The 23556-nt window shown below is 37.7% G+C and overlaps 1 protein-coding gene and 1 long non-coding RNA gene across 4 annotated transcripts in view; both read left to right on the top strand.

The window, feature by feature from the left end:
- ror1 (receptor tyrosine kinase-like orphan receptor 1) overlaps positions 1-8913 on the top strand; it is a 100069-nt gene extending 91156 nt beyond the window's left edge. For both annotated transcript variants that reach the window (XM_043242953.1, XM_043242954.1), the window contains exons 5-9: positions 1921-2048; positions 2683-3000; positions 3085-3330; positions 3844-4055; positions 5397-8913. In XM_043242953.1, coding sequence (XP_043098888.1) covers positions 1921-2048; positions 2683-3000; positions 3085-3330; positions 3844-4055; positions 5397-6836 — 2344 coding nt within the window. In that variant the 3' untranslated portion in view covers positions 6837-8913. The remainder of the gene's footprint in view (positions 1-1920; positions 2049-2682; positions 3001-3084; positions 3331-3843; positions 4056-5396) is intronic.
- Positions 8914-10765: 1852 nt separating this feature from the next.
- Positions 10766-15081, top strand: LOC122346442. Of its 2 annotated transcripts, XR_006251129.1 has the most exons (6): positions 10766-10862; positions 11669-11750; positions 12152-12183; positions 12255-12364; positions 14414-14543; positions 14965-15081. It is a non-coding gene; the product is annotated as an uncharacterized LOC122346442 (long non-coding RNA). The 2 variants fall into 2 exon arrangements; XR_006251130.1 differs by lacking the exon at positions 12152-12183.
- Positions 15082-23556: the final 8475 nt, after the last annotated feature.

Here is a 23556-nt window from a genome sequence, read left to right as displayed (position 1 = left end):
CTAGCACCGATGAGTAAAGAAATGCCCTGGACTTCTGTTTATGCAAACCAGGAGCTTCGTGAGAAACACAAACACACGCTGATGAACCGGAGTGTGTTCATGTATAAGACAGCAGGAGAGGATGTAAGGGAAAGAGAAAGTTAAAAAAACCAAACAATATTATGTAAAAATAGGTTATAGTTCTCCACAACAACTGTTCCTCCTTGTCATTTAGCTTTCTGTGGGTGGCCACAGTTCCCAATGCATTCTCCTGTGACGCACATGCTGGAGAGCTGTGAAACTTTTCCAGCGTCTGTCACTCTGCCGGATTCTTGTGCTGCCCTCAGTTTTAGATTGTACTGTTTTACATAATACTTGATGGCAAATTTTCAACTGAACTGGTTGGCCTTTACTAATAAGAACTGTGGGGTTAGCGTGGGGATGCTGTCAGATTGTAATGCCGTAGTACTTTGATATATTCCATTGTATAACTTAAATACCTATTAGCATTCAAAAATTAATACTTTTATTCAGCAAGGATGCATTAAATAGATCAAAAGTGACAGTGAACGTTGGGACAAAAAAAATATTAATCACATCCAAAATAAAAGTTTTTGCTAATATATGTGTATACTGTGTATATGTATTATGTCTATAAAAATACACACACATGCATGCAAGTATTTAAGAAAAATATGTTATTTATATTAAATAAATATATTTATCATTAATATAAATATATGCATGTAAATTTACTCAAAATATATACTGTATATGTTTTTTATTTATATATGCATAATAAAAATACACAAACAAAAACTTGTTTTGAATGCAGCACAAATTTTAAGCAAATGCTATTCTTTCTGTTCATCAAATAATCCTAAAATGTGCATCAGGTTTCTTGTTTTTATCTGTGATCATTTAAAACAATGTATTGATCAATAAATCAGCATATAAGAGTGAATTCTGAAGGATCTTTTGATACTGCTGAAAAAAACTATTCTATTGTAAAGGCTATTGTATTTTATTTCCAAGCTAATAGCTGAATGCTACTGCAGCATTAAAATATTATGTATTATTCTTTAAAGCTTTTTTTATAGTAGTATGTATGTATATATAATAGTATCCCTATTCTTCTAGTTCTAGTATTTAAAAAGAAAAGAGCAGGCTCAGTATATAATGTATTCAGTAAAAAAAAATAAAGTTAAATAAAGAATTCTGTTCCAAACATGTCCAGATTGAGTGCTAATGTCTGGATTGACGTTTGCTCCTCAGACACTGCTTTGACTTTTGACCTCTGACCTTTCTCACGCCTGCTTTTCATTAACACCATCAACCATTCCACTTTTTTCACATTTTTCTGTCTATTTGAACTGTTCATAACCTGATCATTGTTTTCTCTCATTTTATCTTACACGTTATTAAGTCAAATTGTTTTGGTTTACCGCATTGCAAATCACTGGAGTCCAGCAGTGACTCAGGCTTTGCTTTTTTCTCTCAGTGTATATATGGATGACACACACTTTTGCGTGAACCACCCGTTCATATGGTTTAAATTACAGGGTATGAGATGCAGACACAGAAAAAAAATTCTTTTTCATTATTTATGATATGTTGAATGCTTTAAATGATATATCCAGGTCTGTATTATATTCCATTTGAATGTATTTTTCATATGTTGGGTTTGTATTGTATAGGCTGATTAAATTTGCCAGGTTTGTTCTGTGGGGTTGCGGCTGTGTGTATTTGTTTGAGACAGTGGCGCTCACCGCCCTCTAGTGCTGGAGTTAAAATTACAACATTGCGTGCATTCCCTCTGCCAAAACAGAAACTCTGATAAAAGCCAGTGTAGGGTGGTCTGGGCTGTATATCGTTTTTTAAGGCCTGCTGACCTAATTTACCATAATTAACATGCGCATTTTACGTTTATTTTGTTTTTAGAGATGATTTTGATGAGGAAGGTTTCTGCCAGCCATACAGAGGGATCGCGTGTGCTCGCTTCATAGGAAACAGGAGTATCTTCGTGGACTCTCTGCAAATGCAGGGCGAGATTGAGACCCAAATCACAGGTAACCCTTCATAAAAAAAAAGTAAAAAAAAGTTGCTTCTCAGTACAAAAGACATTTCAAAACAACTGTTTTGTACAGACTTCAACTGAAATGCAGATGATAAAATCAGTCTGAAGCTTTAGATAAGAGCTTTTGCAAGCTAGACTGTGTTTTTGGACATTTACATAGACTTCTTTGAGTTACCAAGCTGTATGAATATAGTAATCATTCAAGAACATCTTATATGATACCAGAACCAGATAGAAAAGTTATGAAGACTGACAGAGTTTAAGGTTGTTTTTTTAAAAGCTAAATCTTGGTATCATACACGTATGGACTAGACTAAGCCAGCTTCGGTCTTAAATTTGAACTGTTTTTGTTTTCTGTAAGAAATGTCTAATTTTGTAGACATTTTAGATCGCACAGGCATTTTCTGTGGTTTCTTCTCAGGAGTGAGCCGTCAATTTGTTTCTGAATCACACACGCTCCTTGCGAAACCACAACCATTCACCAGAACTTTGTCTCTTTGTTGTTCGTGTCTAAGATAGAATTTCACCAGACTGTTACGTAGCTTGTTAGAATCCACAACGGCTTATTTTTTGCTTTAAAATCCGGAGGAAACCCCTGTGTAAAGGCTTGTTTCTGTGTTTTTCAGCTGCGTTCACCATGATTGGCACCTCCAATCACCTATCAGATCGCTGCTCCCAGTTCGCTATCCCGTCCCTGTGCCATTTTGCCTTCCCGACATGTGACCGCAGCTCTGGCATGGACAAACCGCGGGACTTGTGCAAGGACGAGTGTGAGATTCTGGAGAACGACCTGTGTAAGACGGAGTACATCATCGCTCGCTCCAACCCCCTCATCCTCAAGCGCCTCAAACTGCCCAACTGTGAAGACCTGGCAGCTCTGGACAGTCCCGAAGCCTCCAACTGCATGAGAATAGGCATCCCAATAGCCGAGACCATAAATAAAAGTATGTATTTTGTGCAGTTATTTAAAAAAGACTTGTCAGAATGTTATTTTATTGCAAAGCTAAATCAATTATATTCCATTTTAGGCCACAAATGTTACAATAACAGCGGTTCGGATTATCGTGGGACAGTCAGCGTGACTAAATCTGGCCGTCAGTGTCAGCCGTGGAACTCGCAGTATCCCCACAGCCACACCTTCCTGGCCATGCGCTACCCAGAGCTCAACGGGGGACATTCCTACTGTCGCAACCCCGGAAACAAGCACGACGCTCCCTGGTGCTTCACCCTAGATGAGGGTGTGCGCATGGAGCTCTGCGACATTCCTCCATGTGGTGAGATGCACTGCTCGTACTGACATGGCTATGTTCAGAATAGCACGCTACACTCACAATATTTTCAAAATATACGGTATGCATGCTACATTATCTGTGTTATGTTTGGCAGTATTTATACACACAATGCTAGTAAGGTTCACCAAAACTGCACAAAGCAATGCACTATTTAGAATTATTTATAGGCCAATGCTATTGTAGTATATATTTTTTACAAAATACACAAAATATTTGTATGAGATGATAAATGGGTACCACTCACTGATCAATAAGGTAATAAGGTTAAGATCATGATTAAATAATATGCCATTTTAAAACAAATTATGCAGTGGACAGTATATTTTTAGTATGCAGTATGCTTGTAGTCTGTTATGAACAGAACAAAACGTAGGTAATCTCTGAACGATTTTACTCCAAAATTGTAATTAGCACTGCCTAAGTGTGCAAATGCTGTTATAACAGACTTTTCATATGGTTTTAGTTCATATATATTTGTATATTGATTGTCCACAGATTTGCCCAAGCATGGCAGCAGCAGCAGTATGGGGATCCTGTACATCCTGGTACCAAGCGTTGCTATACCGCTGGCTATCGCCCTGCTGTTCTTCTTCATCTGTGTGTGCCGAAACAACCAGAAAGCCTCACGTCCACCAGCCCCACGTCAGCCCAAACCAGTACGTGGCCAGAACGTGGAGATGTCCATGCTCACCGCATACAAACCAAAGGTGAGATGTTAGTTAGCGACTATGAAAGTGCATATACACCACAGTGTATCAGCAGATTTAGACTCAAAACCTGCATCTTAATCCCTAATTACACAAAGGTGCCAAATGAGCTTAAATAAACATTTAAGTAATTTCCGTTTGGCCTTCTTCGAATCGATTCGAATCCATTGAATCGTGTGCTAACAATGGTGAGCATATGTGCAAAGAAGCATTGCTATCGGTTGTGTCTGTTTTGATTTTTGTTCTTATACTTTTTGTCCATTGGAGGAGTTGGGCATTCTCATAACGTTTGAATTAGCGTGCATTCCTGGGTTAAGGGCACTGCACAAACAGGAGGCAAAATGACAGGATGAGCATATGGAGGCAATCTCTTCCAGGCCTGGAGAGGAATCTAAATATAATCATATTGTTATCATTCCTTTTGGATCATTCAAAGCAGATTCAAATGAGATTTGGGCTTGAAATGAATTTTTTCTTTGCCGTTTTCATCTTGGTTGCTGCTTAGACATTTTTAACAAACAAATATTTTGATGAGATGATGGTAGTTCCAGTATTAATCAGACCTTTTGACACCCTGAAGTGCTGTTTGTATCTGTAACACATTTAGACCTCTCATCTACAGTCTCAGCTGCAGGCCAAAGTTCAGACTAAGGTCACACAAAGGTCACCATTCACTCAAGCAGTATCCAAAACAGGGATGAGACATGTTTAGCCTCAGGCAGAGTTGACGCTAACACAAAACATCTGCTTCTTTCAAAGAAAGAGACTCCTATCTTTTATTTGATGCTGCTCATTTCTCCGCTGAATGTAGCTGTGACCTTTTGGCAAACTTTTTATTTCCTGTTTTATTAGTCTTGTCCATACCAGTTACTTACATCTGTCATGCATAGAGTGGGCAAAACAATATAGAGAGTCATGTAAGCGGTAAGACAGCTTCTGCTACATAAATGTACATGACAGTGAGAATATTTTAAGAGTAAACCGAGGTTTTATGCATTTCTGTGGTCGGTAGTTGAGGTTGTAGCATGCCTTGTTTTTCAGCAACACAGTAAAAGATTAAAAACAAAGCTACAACAATTGGCAACATCTTTTGCATGGATTAAATATAAACCTAAAGAAAATTATGTTGCTTAATAATTTAATTTAATTATCAATTAAAGTACCTTTAGTGGGATGGATATATATATATATATATATATATATATATATATGGCACCAAAAATTTATTCTGCATGTATTTCTTATATATTTACATATGTATTTTACTATATTATTGCCTGATATCTGCAATAATAAATTTGCCAGCCCAGCCTTACTCTTCTATTTCTTTCTCTTCTGTAGAGCAAAGCAAAAGAACTTCCTCTGTCTGCAGTGCGCTTCATGGAGGAGTTGGGTGAGAGCAACTTTGGCAAGATCTACAAAGGCCACCTGTACCTTCCAGGCATGGAGCAAGCTCAGCTAGTGGCCATAAAAACACTGAAGGACATCTCAAGTGCACAACATTGGGGCGATTTCCAACAGGAAGCATCTGTCCTGGCAGAACTTCATCACCCCAATGTGGTTTGCCTCCTGGGGGTCGTGACTCAGGAGCAGCCCGTCTGCATGCTCTTCGAGTTTCTAGCCCAAGGAGACCTCCACGAGTTCCTCATCATGCGATCTCCCCACTCAGACGTGGGCTGCAGCAGCGATGAAGACGGAACCGTCAAGTCCAGCCTCGATCACGGAGACTTCCTTCACCTGGCCATCCAAGTCGCAGCTGGGATGGAGTACCTCGCAAGCCACTTTTACGTCCACAAAGACCTTGCGGCAAGAAACATCCTGGTTGGTGAGCAGCTTCACATCAAGATCTCCGATCTTGGCTTGTCGAAAGAAATCTACGCCTCAGATTATTACAGAGTCCAACCCAAAACGCTCGTTCCTATTCGCTGGATGCCACCAGAAGCCATCATTTACGGGAAGTACACAACAGACTCTGACATTTGGGCGTTCGGTGTGGTTTTGTGGGAGATCTTCAGCTTCGGCCTGCAGCCCTATTATGGTTTCAGCAACCAGGAAGTGATGGAGATGGTACGGAAGAGGCAGCTTCTGCCCTGCCCAGAGGATTGCCCTCCTCGTATGTACGCGATGATGACCGAGTGCTGGCAGGAGGGTCCGGCTCGACGACCGAGATTCAAAGACATCCACGTCCGACTACGTGCTTGGGAGGGCCTGTCCTCCCACGCCAGCTCCAGCACGCCATCTGGAGGCAACGCCACCACCCAGACTACCTCTCTGAGCGCCAGCCCCGTCAGCAACCTCAGCAGCCCACGCTACGCCGGATACATCTATGGAGCTCCGCAGAGCCTCCCGCCAGGACAAATCGCTGGCTTCATGGCGGCACCGATGCCTCAAAGCCAGCGTTTTATACCTGTAAACGGATACCCTATCCCAACAGGCTACGCTGCCTTCCCTGCTGCCCATTTCGCTGCGACTCAGGGCCCTCCACAGGTGGTGCAGCACTGCCCTCCGCCGAAGAGCCGGTCGCCCAGCAGCGCCAGCGGCTCAACCAGCACGGGTCACGTGACCAGCGTCCCCTCCACAGGCTCTAATCATGATGCCAATACACCTTTGCTTTCTCATTGTGTCACTCTGACGCCCATATCAGCAGTGCCGGGCGGCACAATGCCAATGTTCGGACATATGGCACAGAAAGCCATGCAAATAGACCCGAGTCAGGCGGCGCTTTTGGCTGACACTAACAGACTGATATACAGTGAATCCATCATTACTGCCGATTTGTGAATACATGTTTTGTCCTGTATATTGATTTATTGAATTATTGATATTTTTATGTCTTTTTTCTTCCTTGTAAATATGAAATAGCCTGAAAAAAATGCGAAAGTTTATATTTTAATGTTGTTTTATAAATGTGTCTTAAAGTGATAGTTCACATAAAAAATTTAACTCTGTCATTCATTACTCACCCGCATGTTGTTTTTAAACCTGTAAGACTTTAGTTCATCTTAGAAACACAAATTAAGGTATTTTTGATGAAATCTCAAATCCGCATAGACAGAAAGAGAACTGTACCACTGATGTCACACAAACTATTTTAACAATGTCCTTACTACCTTTTTGGGCTGTCTATAAAGAGGCAGAAAGCTCTAGAATTACATCAGAATATCTTAAATTGTGTTCAGGATATGACCCAAGGTCTTATGGGTTTTGGAAAGTCATGAGGGTGAGTAATTAATGACAGAATTTAAATCTTTGGGTGAACTATCCCTTTAAAAGAAACTTGCATATTCACATATTCTCTGTGAAGTTAATGCCACTTTTTTTCGACAAAACGTGGCCTTAAAATGTCCTTCTTGCAACCAGAACTTTGAAATCATGACCTTTTTCAAGATTATTTTCGACAGAGCTGTCGGTTTATCATCCGTTTTGTGTGCTTTTTCACTCATTGACGACTTCAGTCTTGGTCCCTGTCCCTTCACTACATTTTTTTTGACTTCGCTTGGACTTTTGGAATCGGTTAAATCACTTTATTATTGCATTAAAGTCCAACCCTATATACCCTAAGTTCCCAAATTAATGGAACACTTTTGCAATCACTGATGCCTTCATATGAAAAAATGTTGCTTTAATTATGGTCACCATACGTGCCTGCATTTTATTAGGAGGTCATGCATTTCTACATAAGAGAATGTGTTTTGTGACATTCTGCTGTTACTGTGGTGTTATTCAAATTATTTCAATACACAGGACACAGGGCTGTGTTCGCTGTAAGCCAGCGACTTCTCAGGCAGCATTTGTGTTTCTAAGGTACTGCCAGGCTTTTGAAGTGGCATGCGTAGCTGCAACAAAATAGTGAGAACTCCGGAGCTCACCAAGCATATATTTAAGCATCTTATTATTCATTAATTCATTAAGAGAAATTAAAGAGATAGTTCACCCAAAGATGAACGTTTTACCATCATTTACTCACATATATCAATGAGGAAATCTAAGATGATAGGATGTGACACAATCATTGAATTCAGATGTGCCTTTTTGCCTTCCTACCTCCATATACAGCATTTCTTAGCTTTCGGACAACGCCTGGATTTTTTTGGTTTTAGAGTAATATAAATAAAATTCAGGCAACCAGAAAACATTCTCATGATTTTTATACTCTGTACGTCTCTTAGCCCAGAGCACACATGAATATTTTAAATTGTCAGGATAACATTTTATTTTTCTAACTGAGTCAAATTTTCACATCACTGTTTGGCAAAGCGTATGTGAAATCTGTGCTAATCTGTTTTTCTAAAATAAACTTCTCACTGCCTATAGAATGTAATGCCTCATAATTTCCTCTAGAGGTCAGTGTCACTCTGCGACTCTGATTGAATGAAGTTTTTTTATATATATTTGTCTCATGTTAATACTTTATGTGCTGGCGATTTTCAGCTTTCATTTGACGCTTGTCAACTTTATTCTCTCTCGAGTTTGTAACTTGTTTTAATCTCACAGAAACAGAGATTAAACAAATCATTTTAGTAAGCAGCTGTATGTCACGTTCATTCTAATTTTGGTTTGTTGCTATGCAACTGTTTAATTCAACGACACCCTTTTCCTGTGTTGAATACAATCGAGAATTTATCTTTTATGCAGGGTACAGTGTTTGTGAAGACATGATTGCTTGTGACCTGTGCCTTTTGGACAATCTCATGACGTGTCATGACATTTCATGAACGGACGTTTTGCATGATAAACAGATGTGTAGATCAATGGTTTATTTTTATATGATTTGTCACACAATTTTACAATATCCCAGTCTTATTAATGTACTTCTGAACATACAGTGTGTTGACATTATAAAAACCACTTAAAGAAACAGCTTGGTTCAATGTCATTTCTTTTTCAAGTGTTCTTTTACGATCTCGTGTCAGTGCAAGATTTTTTTTATTATTATTTATAACATTTATCAACGACAATAACTGATCTCTTTGCATACGCCACAACATCATATAAAGATTATATCAGGGTTATTGCAGCAAAGGCATTTCACGAATCCCCCCAGAAGAGGGCATTGTACTTTAAATTTGATTTCAAACATGAAGATCCCTTACGAAAATTAACCACGGTTTATTATAGTAAAATAACCATTAACCCATTCTCAAAATGAACCCCATTTTTACTACTAATAGCATGGTTAAACTACGAGTAGAGTTATAAAAGCATGGTCAATCTGGGGTTACCGTGGTTTGAATAGGCTATATTGTCCATGTTTTTTGTTGTTGTTGTTGTTTTACTTAATTTGTAATAAAACCGTAGCTAATTTTCATAAAGGGATATTCAGGGGATGAGCTGACTGTGGGTGCTTGTCTTGTTTTGACTGTACTTATGAGGATTAAATATCCTCACTTACATTATGAAATACTTTGACAAGCCACTAGAGGACATATTGCTGGTCATAACTATTTAAAATGTCTTATAAATGAGCCAAAATATGTTTTTACGTAAGTCTGGTGTTCTGCATCTGTGTGTGTGTGTGTGTGTGTGTGTGTGTGTGTGTGTGTGTGTGTGTACCTGTTTTACTATCCCAGTAAAGACTTAAACCTGAATACACACAGACTCACAAATTCGAATATATAGAGGTTAGTTAGTAAAAATAGTAAGCACAGAGAAAATTCAGTTTTAATATATATTTAATTAGCTGCATATTAAAAAAATGGGGAAAACATGCAAGTCTATGTTCCCATTTAGCTTGGTAAAAGCGTGTGTCTGCATGTGAATGTTTTATATTACAGTACTGCACGCATTTCAAAGGTACGTCAAACAATTTTCCTTGGCAGTGAGTTAACAAATCTTTTCAAAAGACTAACAAGTCCAGCATGTTTGCCAAAGAAAAAAGAATAGAAATGATGTGCGCATGACTTTATGATTGCTCCCATAAAGACTCAATCTCAACCAGGAGGAAAAAAAACAATTCTGACCTTGAACACAGAACATTCAGCGTTCAGAGGAGAGGGGTTTGATGTTGGGAATGTTTTTGATCAGTTCTGCTCTCCGGTTTCTTATCTGGAACAGTCCCAGGAATGGCCATCCACTTTCTGGCTCTGGAATGCCATGTGAAGTTATAAATCCAGGCCAGGGCGATGTGCGTCAAAGTGCCATTTATGAGAAAAACAAAAAAACAATATAATAGGCTTTTTTAACAATGGGCTACATTATATTATCCCAAAGACGTAGACAAGAAGCACATATGGGAAAAAAAAACAAGACTAGGCATGCTCATCTTCTTTAAACTGAACATAATTAAAGGGGTCATATGATGCAGCATGCACTTTTACAAGTTGTACTGAAATGTGTGTTGGCAGTGTGTGTTTACACTATAATGATAAATTGTGTGTGTGTTTTTATTTTGTTTTAATCTACTAATATCTTTATGCCTTTTTCAAATCAACTCCTCAGTGATTGAGGTTTAAAATGCAGATGATTGTCTGGTTCTGAAGAGAATGCGGCTCATCTGAGAACTTTTAACCAAAGTGTGTTACAGACTTTTCAAGAATCTTTTCAACTTGTGGAAAATAGGCATCATATGACCCTTTTAAACTAGTATTCAATTACGTGTAATAATATAATTCAATAGTTAATATTATACATGATTACAATGCCTTATATGATTTGCAAATGGTAGGGCTGTATAAATGACAGACAATGGATATGACTGGGCCTGGCTTTGGACGAAACCCCATAATGGCAGATGGGCTCCAGGTGTGCAGTTGATGACGTGCCAGGGGTGGATCGAGACCCAGTGAACCTCAGGATGGGCTTCCCAAGGTGTGCTTGAGAAAAGAAATGGCAAAAATATGGAAATTATGTAGTAACTATAGTTTAATATAGGACAGTTGAGTAATCTGTGTCTCAAATTTTTCTTTTGTACGAGTAACTTTAACATTCGTTTACATGTCCAGCGTGTATCCGGTAAACACTGTCAGCTTTCTGCGCATGCTCCGAAAAAGAAAAGGGTGATATTTCTCGTTTATTTATCCGCCAAATGTTCAAGTATCGCTTACTTGACCTCGAAAACTGTATTTCGGCGTCACATGTTGTTCCAGTTGTGAATGTGGCATGTAAACTTACATCTGGTTACTTGTAGTTTGCCAGAAAACGTTTTAACGAGTAAAAATGTTTACAAGTAAACAAGACCAGTAAGTCTATCATATAGCAGATATGAACTATGGATTGAGTGCAAGGGAGGTACAAAGCATGATGCAAACTGACTGGAATATTCACTGGATAGATGGGCTTTTTATGTTCAAATTTGACAGTGTTATACTAAAACTTCACGTTGAAGGCTGTAATACAATACACAACTATTAAAATCGGAACAGATTAAATATCCCTACACATGCGCTTCCTGATTTTGTAAATGGTTACAGGGTATTACACACTACAAGACTAAGGATCACATAGACTTTAAAGTCATAAAAAACTCATCCAGAAATGTGCACCTTGTTGGTAGAAGACATGTGACAAATTAAAATATGTGTTGATAATATGTAAAGTATTGAATTCCTGCCTTAGTCCTGCCAAGTAAAACATTGGGTCATGTGAGGCTAAATGCTATGTTAATCTCATTTCAGTCTGTTAGCACATCCTCGGGTTATCATCTGCTACACAGCATACAGCTGGAATGCCAAGCTTCGACACAAAGCGACACACTAGGTAAAGTCCAGGAACTTTGTCCCTTCACAACCTCACCCCAATCAAATATAGATGAAGGTTTAAAATTTTGATGAGCCCCCAAACCATAACTTGTCAGTCCTGTGAGCATTCAAAATTATCCTTTCTGTCTCCCCTGAGTTAAGATTTGTTGTAAGAAACGACAAATCTTTCTATTAAGAGTAAGCATTATGTGATTAGGAGAAAACATTAGCGTAGTGCTAATCAATGCTACAGATTAATGTGTTTTTGAAAACAAACCATGTCTTTTAGTTTATTTTGTGTTTTTTAGTTTTGGGTGGATCATCTCTTAAGCTTAATTGAATTTGATAAAAATCTGAATACAGAAGTAGATGGGACAACCAGGTAGGTGGAATAACAAGAATGTTTATTTGATACAACAGAGAGATAGACTGATGACTTGGATTTAATGGAGGTGAGTAAGTAGTTCGTAAAATTATTTCACTTGGACTGGCTGGAAATTTACTTGGATACATCGCTTTGCAGGATTGCAGAAACCAGGAGCTGGAAACGGAGAGGGATAAAGTTCACACCACAGGAGCTGATCGTAACGGGAAAACACAAGGGACAACTGGAACTGGAGAAGAACATAAGAGGTAAGTATAAGCAGGCTTTAACTTAGTAGAGAATCAGCATTAGGTTCTTGATAAGTTGCTGATGAAGTCCAGGTGCGGCTGATTAGAATTCAGGTGACTGTGAGTGTTGTGGTTGGCTGGTGGGAGAGCATGGCTGACCTGTTAAACTTCTAGTATTATATACAGGGGTGTTAACCCAGGTTGTATCCAAAAAAAAACATAGCTGCCCAACTCATTGCAGAATTAAATGTGCACCTCAACTCTCCTGTTTCCACCAAAACTGTCCATCGATATTCAATATCAATATTCATGGCCGGGCTGCTATAGCCAAACATTTGGACACTCGTGCCAATGCCAAACGATGGTTTCAATGGTTCCAGCAGTGAAAATCTTGGGCTGTGGACAATCTGAAACATACATTGTTCTCTGATGAGTCCACCTTCACTGTCTTTCCCACATCCGAAAGAGTTATAGTGTGGATGAGCCCCAAAGAAGCGTACAACCCAGACTGTTGCATGCCCAGAGAGAAGCGTGGGGGTGGATCAGTGATGGTTTGGGCTGCAATATCATGACATTCCCTAGACCCAATACTAGATTAGTGCGTCACTGCCAAGGGCTACCAAACCATTCTGGAGGACCATGTGCACCCAATGATTCAAACATTGTATCCTGAAGGCGGTGCCGTGTATCAGGATGATAATGCACCAATAGACACAGCAAGACTGATGACATAGTGGTTTGATAAACATGAAAGTGAATTTGAACATCTCCCATGGTCACTTTGCAGGACTTGTATTTGTCATTCCCAAGACCAACTGATGCTGTATGGCCCGCAAAAGGAGGCCCTACACCATACTAATGAATTATTGTGATATTTTTCAGTAAGTGTTTTAATTTCATCAGAGAATATAATTAAGAATATAATTAGTGTTCTGGTGAAATCAACTTGTACCTGGTTTAATAGATGTCCACCTTTCAAAAGTGGTCATTTGGTTTATTTAAATAAACTTCTATATATATATACAATATGGCATCCATGCCCTATATGTAACCATTATGAATAGTGCCAGATTTGAAATCTTTAAACGAAGATCTTTCTCAGAGAGAAGTGCCAGTCTTTTTGCCGGTGCAAGAAGATCTCCCTCAAGAGCTGACCTTATTTGCATCAAGCATTACATCAGCTATCTATTTCTTCCAAGTCACAGTGGTTAAGACATGGAAAGTCAAAATGTTACAGGTAATCTGAAGATGATCATTTGCTCTCCTCAATTAAGAGCTGTTCCTCAAGGGGCTACTTTTGAGGAACATCTTTAACCAAAGGTCCATCGGCCATTTACAGTTCTTTTGAATTTATTTTGAGTGTTTGTCTGTGCTTTCAAGTGAGATGTGAGATACAGGTTCTGATGAAAGTGTGCGTCATAATAATGAAATCATTCTATATTAGATTACTTCCATTTATCAGTTTGGAAGAGAAGGCATATCTTCACAAATACGAAGAAGCAACAAAAGAAAACCAAAGAGTGGGAGGACAGAGAAAAAAAACATTAATTCCTAAACATGGATTAATCGAATTATAACATCTACCATATTGATCGTAGTCAAGGCAGACATGGCCCTTATTAAATTATATATCAAAATGAAAATAAAGATTTAATGTCATACTGTATTCATTTTAAGATAAGACTACAAGACTACAAGACAGATTTTTGTACCAATTCAATGCAAGTCAATGCTAATTTCACAAAAGCAAAAACTGTGACCAAAACTGCACAGTGTCGGCCACAAAATGCAATCCATTTTCAGCGTTGTGAAGCTCAGTACAAAGGACACAAAGTACATTCAGGTGGACATAATCAAAGACCATCTGAGAGCTGATGTACTGTTTTTCCACAATAAAGGCAAAATGATGTGAGAAAAAGAATGAAAATGCCAGCGTAACGTTGCTGTGTTTTTTCTCCTGGGCATTCACTCTTATCTATTCCAATCATCTCTTTCTTGCTCACATTCTCTCTCCCTCTTTGCCACAGACAAATCCTCAATTGTCATGGTACGTGTGAACTGTTGTTTCAGAGCAGACGACAGCCAGTTGACCCCTGGACAAAGAAGTGCACTGTCCGGAGCATGGGGCTCTGATCTTAAGCAGTACAGATGAACAGAAAGACTTCCTCAAGTGAACAGTCTTCTTTATTAAGACCTCAGGGTATGTGTCTACCCATTATTTCTTTGGCATTAAAACCATTGAGGTTTTAATGCATTTAAATAATGGGATTTTACTGATAGCATGTTGAATGATTTAATAAACATGAATTAACAAGTGACAATTTTTACAACGGTTACAGGGTACACAATTACATTTTATTAAATAACACAAATAATAAGATAAAGAACAGTAAAGAGAGCCAGTTCTTGAGTTTCTAACAATCAATGATTTAAGTTAGCTCTAGGTATCATTGTCACAGTTGTATTTGCCATGTTTTCAGCATAACCAAATCTTTGGTAAAATACAGCTAGAATGTGAAAGGCAACATGACTGACCTTGGAACCACATATCAACTAGCTTGCACAGATAGCGAAGGTTTCACTGGAACAGATTTAGATGGATCTGTGGTTTTCCATTACAGACAACCGAAACAGGTATTACAGGAGAGGCTTTCCTTCCACATCCGTGCTTTCCAAAGCTTTAGTGAACACAATACGGCTTGGATTACTGCAATTTGGCAGCACAATGGAGAAAGAAGGTATAATGAGAAGAGCTGTTTCATCTGGGAGTATCAGGCTGAAGAACAGTCATAGCTAATGAGAGTGTTTTTTCTTGTCTCATTACCGACCAGTTTGTTTGGCCAGTAATAGCTGTGATGAAGACTGTTTAAGAAGAAAAATTAACTCTGCGTTGCGTATATATCCATCAGCAGTCCATCCATCCTCTCAGTCTTCTAGAGGAGAAAAACAACATAATGCTCTTTAATGTCTTCCATGTGCTTTTGGGGTTCATGAGTAATTCGGAATGCGCTCACTCAATCCCCTTTCTCTTCATTTTTATTATTATTTTTTTTTTTTTACTTTCTATTATGTTCTGAGTTCTTTCTTACTGTCGCTGCCAATTTCCCTCTCTCTTCTTCTCCCCCCTCTCTTTCTGTTTCTCTTATATTTGCACGTATGTTTCCACTCAGCCCAAAATTCTTTCCAATTCTAAGGCCTCTTCCCTCAGGCTAAAAGGAGGGGCCAAATCTGGGGCCAGTTTTCATGACCTGGATCAGTGTGTTTCTGCGTGTTTCTCCTTTCTTTTACAGAATAATCCATATACTATTACATAACAAAATCCTCTTGAGTTACAGACTCAAGAAGTTTTTCTCACCTGTACAGCACTGAATTATTCGAAAGGTCGGTCTATGGGTCTGATTTGTTTCATCAGACTGCTGGTTCATTCATTTAGGTTTTGTTTACAAGCCATTCATTGATTTGGTTAATAATACACAGACCCAATTATGAGATCAACTATTTTAAACATCATGTGCCTTTAGAAACTTCCCAAACTTCCAATCACCTTTTCTCAGGAATCAAATACTCTGACACAAAAGGCTTAATGTACAACAGACATTGTATCCTCATTCACTCTAGTCTCATGGCAGTCTGCCCAGTGCAAAAAGCAAAAAGCCTCCAGGAAAGCATCCTATATGGGGCTGGTTTTTACGTTAGCTTTAAATTATTGTCACTGAGGAAATGTTCCACATTAAATATTTACAGGTCACCTGTAGAGACAGGCCTGTTTTCTAATATATTTGAGTATGATTTGAATATGCGTTCTGTGTTTCTTAGTTTGCAGTATAATGAATGTGCCAGCAGATTTTGTGCTTCATATTTTGTCATAGTTTAATTATGAATATTATTTGTAGCCAATGCAACTCTGTGTAATTGGAGATCTTCACATCTTGAACACACATTGCTAAGAGCACTAACTTTAATGACAGAGCACCAGTATTAAAAAAAAAAACCTTCTGAGCTCTCATAAACGTACTCCATAGAAACCTTGAATACAAGAACTGTGAAACCACAAAAGGAATCAGAAGGTTGATCCTGCTATTCCCACACAATGAAGATAACTGATCACCAAGCTTCAGAAAAGAACTAAAAACACTATAAACTTTATCAATAATACTCACAAACTAAAGTTTTTTTTAAATCATATGCTATGTATGTGAAGTAAATACTACATCTAAATAGTCATATGCTGATATTTTCTTCATCACACCTATGGAATCTCTAAATTTGCATATAAGACACAACGCTGTTTTTTTTTCTGTCCGTGTTGCCAAATGTCATTCATTTTTATATATGTCTTGTAACTGAAAGAAATTATGCACATATTCAGTTAAAAGAATATGATTTGAGAGACACTGTGGCCTACAAAAGTAGTAAAATAATTTTAGTTTAGAACAACAAGTACGTAAGAAATACATTTTAAGGTGAGCGGCCCCTTTAAGGTTCAGGTAACTTTACTTTATAAATCATCCAAGAACTCTTTTGGTGCAGTTCTCGTTTCCATGGTAACATGAACTCCTTTGATTGGTGGAGCTGCTCGCGTCAGGATTATGAGTAGTGTTATGGGTATTAAAGACAATTTGTTTAAAACTCCTTTGAAATCACTCTGACTTGTGGCTTTTATGAAAGCATATATCATCGCTTAACAATATCAGAGCTCATGGAAGACCTGTCTTGAAAGGTTTATACGTTATCTCAAATATATTTCTCTGTGGAGAAAATGAATGAGGTTTTTATTGCACACAGTAGAGCCTGATTTCATTTCTATATTCTCACTACAGCATACGTACAAATTAAATTCCTAACCAGACCATCAACTTCATCATTTTGGATTTACTATTATCTTTCGCAATATTTTCTTGCTAAAGTTCTGCTCAAACGCAGTGGCTAATGGAAATGACTTTAAATACGCTGTTTCGCTTTTGCTTGCTAATGTCTCAGTCCTCAGCACAGCCAGAAATAGAAAATAGCTTCATCTGGGAATCGGCTTAGTCCTCAAAGCTCACTATACTGCTCTGATGTTGAAATAGTTTGGGGGGGATTTGAGGGGGGGGAAGAAAAGTGCAGAACCAGATTCAGTTTCACTCATTTGTAAAAAAAGGCAGGAATAAGGTTGCCATGGCAACACTGGTAGGTTAAAACTCCCCCCAAATCCCCCCTTAAACCGACATTAAAAAGAGTATAAAACATAATAGAGAGCCATGTTACCATTTATTTTTGGGTGCAAAACTCTCTGGAAAGGCTTGGTCCTTTTTTATTCCGCTGGTCGACTCAGCGAGAGTTCAGGCTATGAGAGCGTTTTAATGATGCCTGCTTGAATCACATCCATCTGTTCATTATTTAGACCTAGTTTTGCGGCTGGCTCAAATTAAAAACTGATAGTGGCTACTTCCAGACTTCTTTGAGTGAGATCTATGGTTCTCCAAGACTTACGCTGTGTCTGAAATCAAATGATTTCTGAGCAGGTACAACATTTGTATAAGAACTTACTTTTGGATCACTCCAACAGTGTGCTGCGTGTAGAAATGTGTGTAGTATGAATCACATTACCTGGGTTTCTGTTACAGAGTTGGGCAAAACTTTTGTGAATCCTTTTCATAAATGTTGATAAAAACATATTGCGAATTGATGCAGTTTCTGTTAACCGATGTTATGCTCCTAAAACTTTTTTTCTTCCGGAGGTAAGTCATGGAGACAGATGTAGGTTTATATGTATATTGTGTATATAGCAGCCACTGCACTAGCCATTTATTATTATGTATACATGTGTCTTTAGTGAAGATTGGCCACATACGAGGCATTTCTTGTAGGTTGTAGAATATTATAGAATTATTCAGTGACTTTTATGTATGCCAGTTGACCTGTAATTGCGAAAAGAAAGGTAGGAAGAATAACCTGTTTCTGTTGCATTTTTTGTGATTATATATATATATTTCTTTTTCGAATTGCCTGAAAAACCACCTCATGTGAGTGTAAAAACATTTTTGTGATATATGATCTTTTTTATGATATTGATGTCTTTTTAGGCATATTTTCAGTTCGCAAGAGTACTGGAAATGCGGCTACTGTCATGTGACCTATTTCCCGACAGTTGCATTGCTTCACTCCTCTCATGTGGCCTCATGGGATATATAAGTTCTTATTTAATTTTCGCTTTGGAATCTCAACAGACGTTGTAGGACATCCAGGTAAATTTGACGTAGTGTTTTATTTTTACCTACGACATACGACAAGTTGGATATTGTATTGGCTCTATTATGTAGTATAATAAGGCCACCCACAGTTAAATCTCATTGGTCCCAATTGTACTTTTCTACTTGCCACGCGCAAACTTCATTTTGCTGAAAATGTCACATTGTGCTTGGTGTTATTAAAAGAGTATAACGAGATATTAGCTTGTGTTCACCATTTTTCCTTCTATGTATGCTTTAATTTGCATATAAACATTGATCAACTTGCATACAAAATTATCATATAAAGTGGATTGTGCCTCTTAAGAAGACTATATGAACCAGCTGAATTCATTTATAATCATAAAAGAGACCGTAAACATTTCTCAATCATTGTCACATAGTAGGGAACTTTCCATATTAAATACTGTTGAAAATAGAAACATCTTGTTTCTTGCAGGTTCCTTTCAAGTCTTGATATTCTCAGAGAGAGTCGAGTGAACACCAATGGGCCACTGAACCCCATGAGAAGAGGACCTGTTTCAAGAAAAGGTCATGTAAAGGAATGTGGCCCCTTGTGGGGTCAGAGTTTAAAAGTCGGGGGTTGGCCTTCATTCTTTTAATGGTGAAGTCCATTGGTTTACACTGTTCTAAGTGCAGAACAGAACTGAAAACAACACACTCTTTCTTTTTGTCTTTTTGTTGCTCAGTGGGAACCAAAACAATGGTTTAAATTTTGAAACGGTGTTCCTCAAGCATTTGAAATCTGTGGAGAACCATTAATTTAGAGCGGAGTTGTCTTTGTTAGTGCCACTCTATCAAATCTTTCATACTGTATTCAAAGAGCAGCAGTAGTGTGCAAATCATTCATGTTCTTGCTCTCCCTTTATCACTTCAGACCAGGTGGCTTTGTGGAACTGCAGACTAATTAGAATTATGTAAATGAAATAATCCACTGAGTCAAATTCTAAGCCACTAACTACTAATCACTATGATTCTTATGTAATTATGTATTTTGCTACAGGTAAATGAGGCAGCAAGAGAACATGACGATTTTGATGTAAGGATTTTAATGTTTCTTGATGTGATGTGATCTGACTGAGTATTGTTAACTATGTGTGTTGTTTTGGATCATTTTGAAATTATATTTGCGTGCACGTGCATTTGCTCGAATGGCAGTTTGAAGGTAAAAGGAAACCTGCCGTGCCAATAAAGTGCACTAAAATTGTAAAAATTCGGACACATTACTATTGCGTGAAGATCCAAAGTCTGTATTTTCAGCTTAAAAATACTGACCACTATGCCGCAGCTTTTTGTTACTGCTAATGAGACTGGAATCTCTCCTGCTGTTTAATGGGGCTAGAAAAATACCATACTTGTACACGTTCCTCGGCCTAACCCTGGCCACATACTAAATTACAGCTTGGGCTGGTGTGCACATGTGTATGGACTTAGCAAGATGATAAACTGGAGCGTACATTTAACACAGCACCACTAATGAAGAACACAACGCGAGTAAGATATGTAAATATATCACTTATTTGCAATGTATGCGGTGCTGATACATTATTCTGAACTATCAGCCATTTGGCTGCGGTCATGAAATTTTCATATGAAACAGTGGAAATGCAAAGCGTGTAGCTCATCTATTCCAGTTTCTGTGCTCTGCAGGCATCGGCAGCAGCAGGAGGAGAAACTGCGGGCTGTGGTGATGCTCCTTTCATCTCCTCTGGCTGTGGATCAAGCAGTGTGTGCTGCCCCCACCAGCACTCACTCCTCCTCTTCCCCCTTCCTCCCTTCATCCTCCACCCAGCTCCTGTCTAGAGAAGGCACTGATGCAGCATCCCAGCGGATTTCATTCATCAGCAGCATATACCCACTTTTTAACCTTCATAGTTGTTGAGGTTGACTTAACTGGTTTTTATTTCGGATTTCTTTCTTTCCTCATTCATTGTGTTTAAGGTCCCAACTATATAATACCTAATGGTGGAGTTATACCATTAAACAGTTTTTCACCATTTTCGTGATCAGGATTAATTGGGAGGATCTAAACTGGAGCTTGGTGACCCAATGGAGCATTGCGAGCAGAGAGGACGGCTTATTTCTTTAAGATTTCAATACCTTATTTTATTTACTTTGCGTTTTCTTTGCATTCAAATTAGGCTGGGTGGATAGTAAGACATTTTCTGTGGTGGGACAAAATTTGATGTGACACACATTTAATATTGACTTTACACAGAACCTAATGTATGTCCCCATCAATACAGGCGATACAATTGAATGGTGCGTTTTTGACTAGTTTAGCCATAACAAGTTTGTGTGGCCACCGATTACGCCTTCACGTAATGTATCATATGTCTGAGAAGCCCTCAATCGCAGTTCTCGAAAGAGACAATGATCGACATTCTAGTCCAATCCTTTATTGACTTATGCCTTTCCAAACAAGAGGGAGGAGGGCGCACTGAGCACGAAATGTTGGATCACGTTGGATAATTATGAATTATTTCACCCATGTGTTAAAATGTCTTCTGTGTAAACCATTTTTCCACACTATGTAGATATGGAAAGTTTTTAAATTTGTGTATGACTGATCTCTCTCACAAAAAAAATCAAACATATTTTATATATATAATTACTTTTTTAGTTTTATTTTTTAGTTTTATTTTTTATTTTTCTATCCATTTTCTATCCAGTAAAATGCAACCATTATTATCACTTTACCCCAGTTATGGCACCATTTTAAATTCAGGCATGCAAAAATGTGTAAAAAATTAGTAAAAAAAATGCAGAAGAACTCTAACACATATACTAACACATAATAAATACACATACATACACATTAGTTTCAACTGAATACAGATTTTTATCATTATCGTTATTATTTTATCATTCCTTAATGTACAAATAAGCTTCAACCCTTTGTTGCATTTTCAGAAAGGGAACTATTGTCCAGAAGAGGTATTAAAGATATAACATAAATATACAACTGACTGGACTAATATGACTATTTATACTTGTTAATAAAAGTGAAGTGGCAAATGTTGTATGTGATACGACTCCACATCTGGTTAAGCAGCAAATATTCTCACAACCACATTAAAATAGGACACGTTTCAGCTGATCTCATTCATTATCTCTTTGAAGCACTTCAGTCAATTTACTGAAACTCAATGAAGCCCTGTTACTCTGTATTGGTAACTAGGGAAAATGTTATATTTAGACACATACTTGTCGAGATTAAAGAGAACAGCTTTTAATTTGACTCAGCTGAAGGCCTTTTTAGATTGCAATTAAAGGGGTTCTTAATTCAGTGCAATTAATCTAAGACTGGGGCGTAATAAATCAGTAAATACAAAGCCACCAAAGAGACCAGATGAAACCGAAACACATGAAACTAATTTTAGAGTGGTGGTTTTGTTAAGTGCAAGAAAAAAATAAATAAAGTAAATATTACATTCTGTAGTGAAGTTATTGTAAATATGTATGGAACAGATCACGTAGATATCTATGTTCTATATATATAAAGCAGGCCAAACCTCTAAAACATTGCAAATTATAAATGTACAAAACTGCATTAAAACCAAGCTTTATTTAATTTATAAATATGAAAGAACTGGATATCTCCCCGCACATTACACTGAAGCTGATATTATCCAGTCCTTAAATTCCAGTTCAGTTTGCCAGGTTTTCCAAATCACACCACGCTTATACGAAGGAACTGTTCAAATATTTATTAACACCTATTCTAATGAATCCTCTCTCTCTCTCTCATTAGAATTATTGAGACAAAAGCATTTTTGACACTAATTCATGTTACATAATGTGGCACAATGATTCTATAAAAAAAAAAAAAAAAGTGAAGTTTTGGACAAAATTCCTATCATTATTTTGAGAGAAACCATAATAAGGAACCTGCTGGCTGCTTTCGTCCAGCAGAACCAATGTGTCTTCAGTTGCCCAAAATAAATGTGTTCTCAACCTCAACCACAGGTCAGACCACATTATTATGCATCTTAGCTCTAAATTACATAAAAAATATAGTGTTTCACAAGTCCATTACGCATAGAAAATCACTCAGAGCACAAAACCATTCATTCCCTTACACTTGGAGTTCACCTCACCATTCTCAATATAGGCTCTTACCACACTTCAGCTGACATATTTGCCATTTTAGTTATTTGGGAGGCCAGTGCTTTTCTGAGGTTGGCATGCGTACGTCTCAGTAATGCCCCCACAAACCACACGTTCTGTTATGCTGCTGTCCTGCTATAGCCGAGGCGCTGCATTTTTGCAAAACATGCTAGTTTTGCAATAACATGCAGATTCTCAAACAAACGATATATGTTCAAGAGATTTAGGCCGCATCTCGAATGTGTTCTTGATTAACCCTCAAGCTGTTTTGGGTCTGGAAAACCTCAGACCGCTTTTGATAGCTCACTTGAATTCTTTATATTGAAATATCTGGTAGATGATGAGACTGAGCATTTATGAAACCGAGTATAAAAGTTGGCTTCATCTGTTTGAGTTCATTTCTATATGCTGTTCTCAGATTGACTGATACACCTAAGTCAGACAATTATTCATTAATTTTTTAGATGTTATTACTCATTAATTTATTCATTTATATATTTACATATCATTTGATAATATTCTGCTAACTGCAAACATTTACAGTGTGCTCTAGCAGATTTTTTCTTGTGACATTATACATTGTGTATTATTTACATTCTATTTTATAGTGCATTGATTTCATATAACCATTTAGAATCTTTTCTTCAACAAAGTTGTGTGTGTTTATTAGAATTTGTTATTTTTTATTGTTCTGTAATTTATTAAAATTTTTAGCTGTTTTATTTTTTATTTCCATTTTCTTTTTTTGTTGGTTTCCTGTTCATTCTATTTTTCTAAACGATGTTCTTGAAATCAGATTGAACCCAAACACAGATGCCATTACTTTTCTACACTCTTCTTTGATAAAGTAACATCAAAAAATCACATTTTTCA

This window comes from Puntigrus tetrazona, chromosome 6, assembly GCF_018831695.1.
Source record: "Puntigrus tetrazona isolate hp1 chromosome 6, ASM1883169v1, whole genome shotgun sequence".
Classification (NCBI taxonomy): Eukaryota; Metazoa; Chordata; class Actinopteri; order Cypriniformes; family Cyprinidae; genus Puntigrus; species Puntigrus tetrazona.
The sequence above is the reverse complement of the archived record's forward strand: the minus strand, read 5'-3'. Positions and strand labels throughout refer to the sequence as shown.